Source organism: Dama dama, chromosome 18, assembly GCF_033118175.1.
Source record: "Dama dama isolate Ldn47 chromosome 18, ASM3311817v1, whole genome shotgun sequence".
NCBI lineage: Eukaryota > Metazoa > Chordata > Mammalia > Artiodactyla > Cervidae > Dama > Dama dama.
The window spans coordinates 99,264,203-99,275,970 of record NC_083698.1 but is presented as its reverse complement, the minus strand read 5'-3'; the positions used below and the strand labels follow the sequence as shown (position 1 = coordinate 99,275,970).

At 42.4% G+C, this 11,768-nt stretch overlaps 1 protein-coding gene across 3 annotated transcripts; it reads left to right on the top strand.

Annotated features, from left to right (window-relative positions):
- The first annotated feature begins 378 nt into the window (after positions 1–378).
- On the top strand, positions 379–10,082 carry MRPS33 (mitochondrial ribosomal protein S33). Of its 3 annotated transcripts, XM_061165939.1 has the most exons (4): positions 396–453; positions 1,792–1,843; positions 4,795–5,036; positions 8,749–10,082. In XM_061165939.1, the coding sequence occupies exons 3-4, from the start codon at positions 4,822–4,824 to the stop codon at positions 8,852–8,854; spliced, it is 321 nt and encodes a 106-aa protein (XP_061021922.1). In that variant the 5' UTR covers positions 396–453; positions 1,792–1,843; positions 4,795–4,821; the 3' UTR covers positions 8,855–10,082. The 3 variants fall into 3 exon arrangements, with proteins under 3 accessions (XP_061021921.1, XP_061021922.1, XP_061021923.1); XM_061165938.1 differs by lacking the exon at positions 1,792–1,843 and having other exon boundaries at positions 379–453; XM_061165940.1 differs by lacking the exons at positions 396–453; positions 1,792–1,843 and adding an exon at positions 460–595.
- The last annotated feature ends 1,686 nt before the right edge of the window (positions 10,083–11,768 follow it).

The window sequence follows — 11,768 nt, the reverse complement described above, 5'->3', positions numbered from 1 at the left end:
GCACGTCAAGGCCTAAGCTGGATGAAAAGAGAAAGAAAATACACACAAACAAAGCGGAAGGAGGAAAAGAAAAAACGCATTTCATTCTCCCCGACAACGAACTCGTATAAACACTACTTCAGAGGTTGGGAGATCCGCGCTAGAGCCATTTCCAACAAAATACAATTAGCGAACCCTGCAGGACAGTCCATGAAAACCAGGCCTCTCGCACCTGAACCTGCGTCCCCGTCAGTCCTCCGCACACCTGGAGGCGCTGTTCTCACTGCGCAGGCGCCAGGTACGACGTTAAGAGTTCCGGGTCTTTCCCTAAGACTCCTCTCTAGCCACCATGCTTCCGTTTCTCTACTGCTCTCCGCTGGAGTCTCAGGCGGGCGCTTGGGGGCGGGCGCTTGGGGGCGGGCTGGGGGCTGGCCTTCCGGGAAAAGGGCTCACAGGAGAGAAGGTCACGAGTAGGTAAGGCCGCGTGTGACTTTTAGCGGGGCTCCGTAGTGAGTTGTGGGCGATGGCTTTAGAGACCGAGCGGGGGTCTCCAACCTTGTAGAGTCGCCAAGAATAGGACAAGTCTATTTCATTAACCACCTCGGAGATTTAACAGGTATCATCTAAACAACTTGGCCTTCTCCTGCTTGACTTGGTGAATTTACCAAACGAAGGGCCCTAGCGTAGTTTCCTCTCCGCCCCAATTATTCTGATCAGGCAGCATTCAAGTCTCGGTTTCTATGCTCATCAGTCGGCCTTAGGTGTGTGGAAGTCGAGGGTAATGCAGATAAGTTGTATCAGCTTAAATATATTAGCGAAAAGCCCAGCTTGACACTGGTGCTTCCATCACAGGAGGGAGGTGTGATCCAGGCAGTTGGAGGGGTTGGGGATGTTCTTGTTGAAATGAGTAAAGCTTGGCCTACATTTCGAGCCGTTCATGTCTCTGAGACCCAGTAAAATAATCAGCAACCAAGCTTTAAAAATAATAAAGCGTTGTGTCTAGATTGGTTTTGTGTGTGCGTGAAACACGTGTGCACAGTGCGACTTCCTTGCCTGATGACTATTAGGGCAGTCATTGTGCCATGACTTTTGCCTGTCACCCTGGCAAGGCAGTGAGATAGTATAACTGTCCTGTAGTAGATGAGAAAAGGAAAGCAAAGAACACATACTACTACAAACACGATAAGACCATTAAAGTGCAAAGGCAAAATTCCAGCCAGCCTTTGTACTCCAAAGCTGGCGCTGTCCACTAACCAGTGGTTTTTAAGAAGCCTGCCTCTGCAGCAGAATTTACACACATACACATTCATCATATGCTTCTAAATACAGCTCCCGGAGATTCACCACACTGAGGAATACCCAGATTAAGAACTCTTGCACAGCAGGGGGCCCGTGGCGCAATGGATAACGCGTCTGACTACGGATCAGAAGAACTCTTGCACATCATCCACACTTTTCAAAGAAAAAAGGCAAACATAATCCAAAGCCAGTTACTGTACAGACCTGATCTTTTTACTGCATCAGACCTATCAGAAAGATACGGAAACTTACCCTTATATGCTAAAGCAAAAAGCTCACATTTTCTTCTGTGAGCTTAACATGTCTTGCTCCAGCACATTTCGGTAATTCGTTTTTACTTAGCATTTTCAATCCAGGTAATTTTTCTTCATGATACTGTTTTATTTGGTTCACATTTAAAGAAAATTTGATATTTTAAGTAGCCTCGTGTGAATAAAAATCTAATTTTCTTGCCTTTTACCTTAATGTCTTTCACACAGTAATCATGTTCTTGTTTGCTTGTTTGTGTTTAAGATAAAGTTGACAGTTTCTGTAAAGGGACATAGAGGATCCTGAAAAGTCCTAGGTAAGGCTTTCCCAATCTTAAAAAAAAAAAGAAATCAAAGCTAGTAAAGAGCGGCAGTTTGCCAGTCTCAGGACCAGTATTTATGGACAACAGAACTTTTGAGCTGATTTAGTCTATATGAAAGAAAGGATTACCTAGCACCTATGCCATCCTTCATCAGGAACATACAGGTCTGTGCTCTGTAAGAGGCTACAAAGCAGTAACTGGTAATTGTTACAGCCATTTTATTTGCTTCTATTTAGCAAGTGCTTCTTTGTTTCTAGTAAATGTTTCAGGTTTGGAAAGACATTCTCTTTCTCCATCAGAAAAGTTCTAGGACTTGGAGTTTGTGACAGGACCATTTCCATAGGATTCTTCTTTTTGTTTTAACAAATCCTTCTATGTATTTACTCGTGTTGCTGCACTGGTTCTTCATCACTGCACATGGACTTTCCTCTAGTAGCAGTGCTCGGGCTTCTCATTGTGGCGGCTTCTGATGCAGAGCACAGGCTCTAGTGCGCGGGATCACCAATTGCAGCACATGGGCTTAGTTGCCCCATGGCACATGGAATCTTCCCAGACCAGGGATCAAACCCTGCATTGGCATGCAGATTCTTAACCACTGGACTACTAGGGAAGCCCTCCATTGGATTCTAATGAGACCTTATTATCCATGAGCCATGTGTCCCAGTACTTTGCTGCCTTCCAAGGTTGGCACGGAGATGAGTGAGCATCCTGTGATGCTTTCAGTGACCACAGTCCTGGTGAGTCCCTTCTTCCTTATTCCCAAGATGTGGTCCCCTCCCCTGTGTTTCCCTGGGTGTCAGTGTTTGTAAGTGAGGATACCATTCCAGGGAGGCACAGGTTCAGCTGCATGGGGTGTGCATCTCCTTTTGTGCATGATTAAATGAGGACAAGGAACAAACAAATGTGTCTGTATATAGAACGTATGAATACCAAGCACGTTTAGGTTTTTGCTTTTTTTAGTTTGCCATTTATTCAGTGCCACTGTCTTATTTCTCACACAGTCCTGCAAGCTTTGTTTTCTGAAAGGGAAACTCATACTTAGAGACAATAGGTAACTGTTCACCCAATTTTGGGTGAACTCCAGGAGTTGGTGATGGACAGGGAGGCCTGGCGTGCTGTGGTTCATGGGGTCGCAAAGAGTAGGACACGACTGAGCGACTGAACTGAACTGAAGGGTGGAGGGAAGAGAAAAGATAATGCATGCAAAGAAACTTTTTGTAGCTTTTGAAGGTAACTTCTGGTAATGTGCAAAACCTGATACATTATTATATTCTCTTTATATGTTACACTGTTAGTGACTTTCTCATTGATGAAATTATAAACCTAGCCCTAACAACCCCAATCCATCCCCATCCACAGTGGAGCAAGAGTTGGGAAAGAAGGGAATCCTGGAACAGAGAGTGCTGAAAGGAGTAAGGCTTGCACAGATCCCGGTTTGGAGGGGAGATGGAGGGGGGAGACCTTGGACCTGACCGTTCTCCCATTGCTGGCCTTCAGGTGGCACTGTTGGCCCAAGATTGCTTGGTTGGTTTTCGGAAGGTAACTGGTTAGAGATTGACCTGAAGTTGGTTTCAGGTCATCCTTTAGACTCTTTCAGTGGATCTTGGAATGGACATGAAAAGTTCTTTAAATACTGGGTATTTAAATTGCCAGAGCAATTTTGAAATTTACTTGGCAGCATTCCTGTTTAGGAGTTTTTTTTTTAATATATTTCTTCGATTGGTTTTTGAAGATAGGTTGATGCCTTTTTTTCTATTCAGAGGTCAGCTCCTTTTCATCCTCGATGAACTGTAGGATACTGTCTTAGTTAACAAAACTCTCATGTCCCTACAAAAGTTTATGTAAATTAGTATACTCTGCTGACAGTTACCCTTATGTTTGAACTAAAATGGAATGAGAGTTAGTCCACTAGCATCATTCTTTTTTCTAATATAAGAAACTCTCTACTGCTTTTCTAATTGAATTATAGCTGATGTACAATATTATATGTTACAGATATACCCTATAGTGATGCACAATTTTTAAAGGTAATATTCCATTTATAGTTACAAAATATTGGTATAATACTGGTGAACAGTCTTGATTTTTAGTGTATCACTTATATAATCTTCAATATATATTACCTGTAATCTCTGCATATTGCAGGTATCATTCTTACACTATTTCACCATTTTATGCCTCCAAAGAAAAAGTTACTGTTTTCAGCTAGTAGGAATTTAGCAAGTTTTCATTGAAACAGAATATATAAGATGGAAGATAAGACACGTCACATCACAACTCATAAATGCCTTTTATTCAGGAATAAAATGAATCTTTTGAGCCGTCGAGTTAGTTCCTATAAGACTACTATCTCTGTTTTTCCCAACTGGGTCTCAGTCTCTAGGCAGAATCCAATCCAGCAACCTAGAGGCTAAATGACCTCATAATTCATTAGCCATTCTCAGAGCCATCTGGAGCCCTTGAGCAGAACAGTGATCAAAGGGCTGATAATAAAGACAACAGCATAATTATTTCTCCACCATGATTAAACCTTTAGATGGCAAGCAGTCAGCATGTTTATTCTGCAGAGTGCTGAGGTCGATGTTTTCTGAAGGTATAATAACAGATGCTGTGGCTGGATAACTTGTTTCCCTGTCCTCATCTAGCCTACAAATAGGTAAGCTGACTATCAGTAAATAACCTATTAAATCACAAAACCGTTCATTGTAAAAAGGGCATTACAGCACAGGAATAATCTTCTGCGAACACCAAACGTAAAAGATGCGAGCGGAAAGCATGCAAAGGAAATGACCACTCGAACTGTGGATATTTCTCAACCCCAAGGCATGTCCTGCCAACATGAACTAAGTCATGGGTGGCTCGCTGTGTTTTCACTTTGTAAAGTATTCCTTAGATAATCTGGGAATTTCTTAACATGAACTGTTTGTGTTCTCATTTTTCTATAGGGCCTCTTGTTCCTTGCTGCTCAAGAAATGTCTTCACTTTCAGAATATGCCTTGCGCATGAGTCGTCTGAGTGCCCGGCTGTTTGGTGAGGTTGCCAGGCCTACTGATTCCAAATCCATGAAAGTGGTGAAGCTGTTCAGTGAGCAGCCTTTGGCCAAGAGAAGGGAGACTTATGACTGGTATCCAAATCACAACACTTACTTTGCACTCATGGGGATACTACGTTTTCTTGGTCTCTACAGGTAATGACAAAAAAAAAAAAAAAAAACCACCAAGAGTAATCTATAGGAGGTTTGTTTAATAGATCAGAAAGGGAAAAAATTAGCCTTTCTACTTTTATAGTTTTTTGGTTCTTACAATAGTGCCCAGGTAGTTCAAAAGGTACAGTTGTGGCAGGGGAAAGCTTTCAAAATATCCATAATGAGTATACTAAGAAAAAGGAAAAAAAAAGGAAACATGCACTCACTAGAAGACATACGTTAATTATGTCTAAGATGTGACTCCCATTGACTAGATACTGAGCTATAGAGGGACCTTGAATTAGTCGTTAATCTAAGAGCACTCAATGGATGCAGAGGAAACAGGTCCACACACTGAGCAGATCCCGTTGGTCAGATGAAAAGGGCACAGCCGACCTACTTCCTAACTGGTGAGGGGGAGCCTCCTTTCTTTCCTGATGGCAGTTTTGTTGGATTTCTTATTTCCTTTCACCCTCTTTGGGCATTTTTAATTGGCACCCTTTTGGTATACTAAAGCTGAAGTTTACCCCTATGGATAATAGGTAATTAATATTATAATAGGATAATAATATGTAATAGTAAGAGTAGCAGGCTCTTTCCACCATGCATTTGTATGTTTGTGCATGTGTAGGAAGTGGGCGCTTAAGATAATATGCTGCTCTAGAAAGAAAAAAGATCAAATACCCCTGTGATCATTTTTCTTTTAAAAAATGTCTTAAAAAAAATAAAGATAAAAAATGTCTTAATTACCAAACGAATACATGCTCATTATACAAGAATTTAAGCAGTACATAATTGTATGAAGTTAAATGCCTACTTCTTTTTTTTTTTTAACATGTTTTAATTGTCTTAAGGCGATGTTACAAAAATTAATTTGGGACTGTTTGCTCTAATATAATAAGATTAACAGTTCATTCCAAATAACTAGAGATTGGTACATTCATTTACCCAACAGATTTTTTTAAGTACCTTCCATATGCAGGCATTTAAGATGGGCACGAGGGAAATGTTCTATGAACAAAATAGATTTGCTTAGTTAATATATCACTAGAGATGATAATCCATGATGTATTTTGAATTTCTGGAATTGCTTTTGGGATTATCTCCCTAAAGTCTTGGCTCAAAAAATAAAAACTAATTTTATTCTTACACCAAATAAAATATTGAAAGATACGTGTCCTGAGTAGAAAATCATAACCCATACCAAAATTACCTTCAGTTATTTTAATTTACTTTTTTGCTGCTGCTCCCCATTTGTTTGAAAAATAAAGCCTCAGCTATCTTTGGGGACAGAGGAAAAACACTTGGCTTTAGTTATCCATGGAGAAGCACAATTATTTTCACGTATGTAGTCACTAGTTACGGTAAATGGTGCCTCTAACGCAAGGCCTCCTGGGGAGTCAGGCAGGATGAAAGCAGACAAACTTCAGTAAAGAAAATCTTACAAAGACCTACAAAATGGGGAGGCAATCAGGGTCTCAAAAACCGTGACTCATTCCATCAAGCAGGTGCTCGGGCAGTTCATCCACAAAGACCCCTGCCTTTCTGCCTCTGGAGTTTTCTTTCTGGCTGGGGGGTTGTCAGAAATGATTGACGGGAGGGAAGAAGAGAGGAAAAAACATCGTAAGTAAATTACGTGGTATGTTACAAAGTTGAATGTGATGCAGGGGGAAAAAATAGTAGAGCCAGCTGAGCGGGCTCAAGAGTGCTGACTGGTCCCTCAGTGGGCAGGGCGAGGATGGATCACAGTATTAAACAGAATGGTCAGGGTAGCCTCACTGAGAAGACGAGGTTTCCGCAGAGACTTGAGGGTGGAGAGTGAGCCGGGGGGACCCAAGGAAGAGCTTTCAAGGCAGAGACCAAAGCAGAGCAGAGGCCTTGCGGAATACGCCTCATCTGTTCCAGGAGCCTCACAGGCTGAAGGGAAAGCTTTGGGACAGGAGGCAGGTTGTGAAGGGGGCTGAGAAAGCAGAGAACGATTTGCCAGGCTGTGGACAGAGGAGTGACATGATCTGACTTATGTCTCAGTAGAATCATTCTGGCTGCTTTTTTGAGAGTGACTTACTTGGGGGCAATCATAGCTAATCCTGAGGAGGGCATGGCAACCCACTCCAGCACTCTCGCCTGGAGAATCCCCGTGGAGAGAGGAGCCTGGCCGGCTACAGTCCATCAGATCGCAAAGTGTCAAACACAGCTGAGTGACTAAGCAAAGCACAGCACAGAGCTAATCCCAGACAGGTCTGTTGTAGCTAAACTGGGGGAACTCCTTGGTGGTCCAGCGGTTAAGACTCTGAGCTTTCACTGCCAAGGGCCGGGGTTCAGTCTCTGACTGGGGAACTAAGATCCCACAAGCCACACGGCACAGCCAAAAATTAAAGAATAAAAAAAGTAAAAAGCAGCTGTGCTGTGTGTGCTCAGTCGCTCAGTCGTGTCCGACTCTGCGACCTGTGCACTGTGGCCCACCAGGCTCCTCTGTCCATGGGGATTCTCCAGGCAAGAATACTGGAGTGGGTTGCCATGCCCTTCTCCAGGGGATCTTCCCGACCCAGAAATCGAACCAGGGTCTCCTGCATTGGATTCGTTACCAGCTGAGCTACCAGGGAAACCCTAAAAAAACAGCATCAGGAGTTAAAATTGGGCCCAGGAAACCACTCTCTTACATTTAATTAGTTTATCACTATCCACACTTGTATAGGTGAGGAGTCCAAGGTGCAGAGAGGGAAGAATCCTCACCCAAGGTCACACAGCTACTAGAGGGTGGAGCTGTGACTTGAACCCAGGGTCACATGGGTTCCAGAGCTTATATATTGAAACACTATACTGTTTTAGGCCCTCCTATCCACAGGTTAGCTACCTGTAGATTCAACCAACCACAGACTGAAAATATTCGAAAAAAAAAAAAAATTCCAGAAAGTTCCAAAAAACAAACCTTGAATTTGCTGTGCACTGGCAACTCTTTATATATAATATTTACATTTATTAAGTGTTATAACTAGATGATTTAAAATATACAGGAGGATGTGTGTAGATTATATGCTAATGCTATGCTATATAAGAGACTTGAGCACCAGTAGATTTTGGTATCTCTTGGTGGGGGGCTCCTAGAGCCAGTCCTCCAAGGATACTAAGGAATGACCATGTTTGATTGTGAAATGCAGACATTTTTATACAGTACAGGCAGTCTTCAGCTTCCACCCCATTCGTATGTACAAACAGCCCTGGCCGCCTTGATCCCTCGAGGCCCTGTCTGTAGAGTTGCTGTCTGCTGACCCAGCTTCCTTCTGCCGGAGACTCCCCAGCAGCATTTTGTGACTCATCCACTGTCATCCAGGCAGCTTCCTCCACACCTACCCACTTAGGTGCTGATCCCTGGGCCTCCCAGGGTCTCATGTAGCTCCTGAAGCTTATACCCACTTTCTGCCCCCGTCAATGGGGCAGTTATTGGTGTTGAATCCTACTTATATCGGTTTACATGGACGGGCTTGGCAATTAACTGCTGTTTGTGACCTTGCTTCTGTGAGGGGAAACTGATTTAGAAGGGAACTCTGGGAACACAGCCTGTCTGTACATCAGGGGCTCCCTGTCCTTTCTGTTCACTAAGCTATAGAAGTCAGAGTTTTATGACCAGAACCACCTAAGGGAACATTCTAGACAGGTGTACTTTTCCAGTCTGGGTAAAAATACTGGCTAATTATTTTTTCCTTTCTCCTTTCAGAGACGAACATCAGGACTTCAAGGATGAGCAGCTGCGTCTAAAGAAGCTTCGTGGAAAGGAGAAGCCAAGGAAAGGAGAAGGGAAAAGAGCAGCGAAAAAGAAATAGTGCTGGTCCGTCAGGGGAGGACTTCTCTCTCAGCGGCTGAAAGCAGGAGGAAGTATATTTACGGTCTATCCACATCCTGGAGGAGTGTCAGCTTCCCAGGTTGAAGACTGTTTGGAGGAATACCATCACGTCCGTGTTGAAATCTAACCCAGTTGAATTGTGACTGGTTTCATTCTAATTCTGCAAAATTATCTGCCTTGGTTCTGTAATCTGAGGTTTACCTTATTCCCCAAAGAAATGGAACGCATGATTATTTATTGTTGAATGACTGGTTTGGGAGGGGATGGGGTGTTGGAGGAGTGGAGGGGAAACTCATTAAATGAACGTCCTCATTACTCCTTTCTTGCCTCCCCACCTAAACCATTCCTATCATCTCTGCGGCTGTTCAACCACTGTCTCCACCACCAAGCTCACAAACTTTTATGTTCCTCTCTGCCTGCTCCTTTGAGAATATCTATAAGTTTGTGGGATAAAAGGCTGTGCCTGGTAGGAGAGTACTGAATACCTGCTTTATACAAGCTGCCAGGGCCCTGGTAATACAGTTGTTTGCAGGAAACAGTCCCTACCTCATGGAACTTTCAGTCCTGTGGGAGAGACTGATATTACATAGTTACACATATACAACTGTATTATATGCTACAAAGGAAAAATCCAGACAGACTTCTGTGAGAATGTGGATGGATCGATGGGTTGATCCAGAGGGATAGCAAGAGGCCAAAACTTCGTTAAGTAGTTTAAAGAAGGCCTCCCTAAAGAGCTCTGAAGAGTAAATTAGGGTGGGGCAGAATAAAAATGGCGGAAAAGCATTAGAGGCATAGAGAACATCCACTGGCAAAGCCAGTAGGTAAAAGGAAATGGTCCAGTTTGAGGAACTGAAAAAACAGGAACTAGTATGACTTTAGTTAATGAAACAAAAGCCAGACTGTGAAGGGTTTTGCAAGTTCTTTGAAAAAGCTTGGACTTAACCAGATTAACTTGTATATAGTTAACCAGATTAACTTTTTATTGTATACTAGCAGTGAGTTTCCAGTGAGATGCAAGGGCTTCTGATTTTTTTTTTCCCCCAAGTATTCTAAAGATCTCTAGCACTGTCTAGGAAATTTTTTAAATACTTTATTTTTACTGTGGCAAAATCATAAAAGTTAAATCCTGACTGTTTTTAAGTGTACAGTACAGAAGCACTAACTATATGCAGATTATTGTGGAAAATAAAGCGCCTTTAACCCCTGCTCCCCACTGGCAAAGCACCAGCAGCCGCTGCTCTAGCTGTAATTTTCTTTCCCTGCAACACTGGCAGTGTTGGCAGTAACTGCCCTGTGAGTAATTCCTGAACTAGTAGGAATCTTGCTCCATATGTTTAGATACATGGTATTTTTAAAGATACTTATCCAGATGGTATGGCTAGGGCCTATATTACAGTTGATAAAAATAAGAAATACCTAAAAATGGATAATTCCATCTGATAGACATGAATTTCAGCAGAAATCTGAGAATCCATTCGGTTAGAACTTTCCTGAGCACCTGGCACATGCTAATTGTAGAGGACACAGACGAATAGCCTTAGTCCCTAGGATCCTGTGAATGAACGTGTGTGTGTTGTAAAGTATTGACCAGATCCTGGGGACTCAAGGTGAAGATACATTGTTACTCTTGGCCAGTGCAGAGGAGCCCGCTGGGTAGATGGGCTCCAGGATGCTGGGCTGAGAAACAGGCTTGCAGCCTGAACCCAGTGTAGCTAAATGGATGTTCTGCATCACACCATCACCACCTTTTGCGGGAAAGACTGTAAGAGGATCTTAGGAGCATTAGCTTGATACTTAAAGACAGTGACTGCATTAGATGTCAACAGCTCCCCTGAGTCAGAAAACAAGCCAAGGATCGGTGTGTTGCTGCGCTGATGGTCCCTGAGCCTCCAAAGAGCCTTCGCACTACTTGACAGGAAAGCTGTAGACAACTCAGCAGGTTAGCGTGGCACTGCTCCTTGCTGAAAATGAGAACTAAAGCTAAAATGCATTTGTACATGAGCTGCACCCTAAAACCAACCAATAAGCAAATGCTTTGCAGCTCAAGACAATCTGTACTGAACGGTGGACCAGACAGAAAGTAAAAGATAAGAGGGAAGAGTCAATTCTCAACTCCATGGAATCCACACATTTCAGGACACCAGTGACAGCAGTTAAGAGCTAACTGCAACTAGAAAAAAAATACCTTTTTGGGTTTTGGCTAGCCAGATGGTTTAATTTCTCTGGTCAGAACCAAAACTATTTGTTTTCCCTCTAGTGTTTCATGTGCATGGAGGATTTCACCCTTGAATGGCTTAGTAAAAAGAGACTGGGTTTCTGAAACCCATGATTCAAAACTCATGGGTTTGTGTCTCCAGCTAGGAGACATTAAGTCCCTTACCACCTCTGAGACTTTCTACCTCTGTTAAATCATGATAGTACTTCATGGGATTAATGAAAACATTTGTGAAAAGGACTAGGTATACTATAAAAGGTTAATCAAATATTTTTACAGACAGCTATTTGTATGACTAATGAGAATTGCTTCTGACTTACTAGCAGATTTTTCCAAGGCAATGTCGATAAATACCTGCTAAAAATATGAGTTCTCTACATTTATAAGCAGCATGGTAGGTTCAGGAAGAAGGTGTGAGATGCATCTTAATGTTTCTGTAGTCATGGGTTCCAGTAACTTTTTTTTTTAAGCACACACAAACATCATAATGCTTTTATTTATGAAGCTCCTCCCACAAAAAAAGTCAGAATTTAAAATTCCACCCTCAAGTGGATACATGTATCTGTATGGCTGAGTCCCTTTTCTGTCCCCTTGAAACTATCACAACATTTTTAATTGGCTATACTCCAATATAAAATAAAAAGTTTAAAAAAAATAAAATCCCACCCTTTTCATC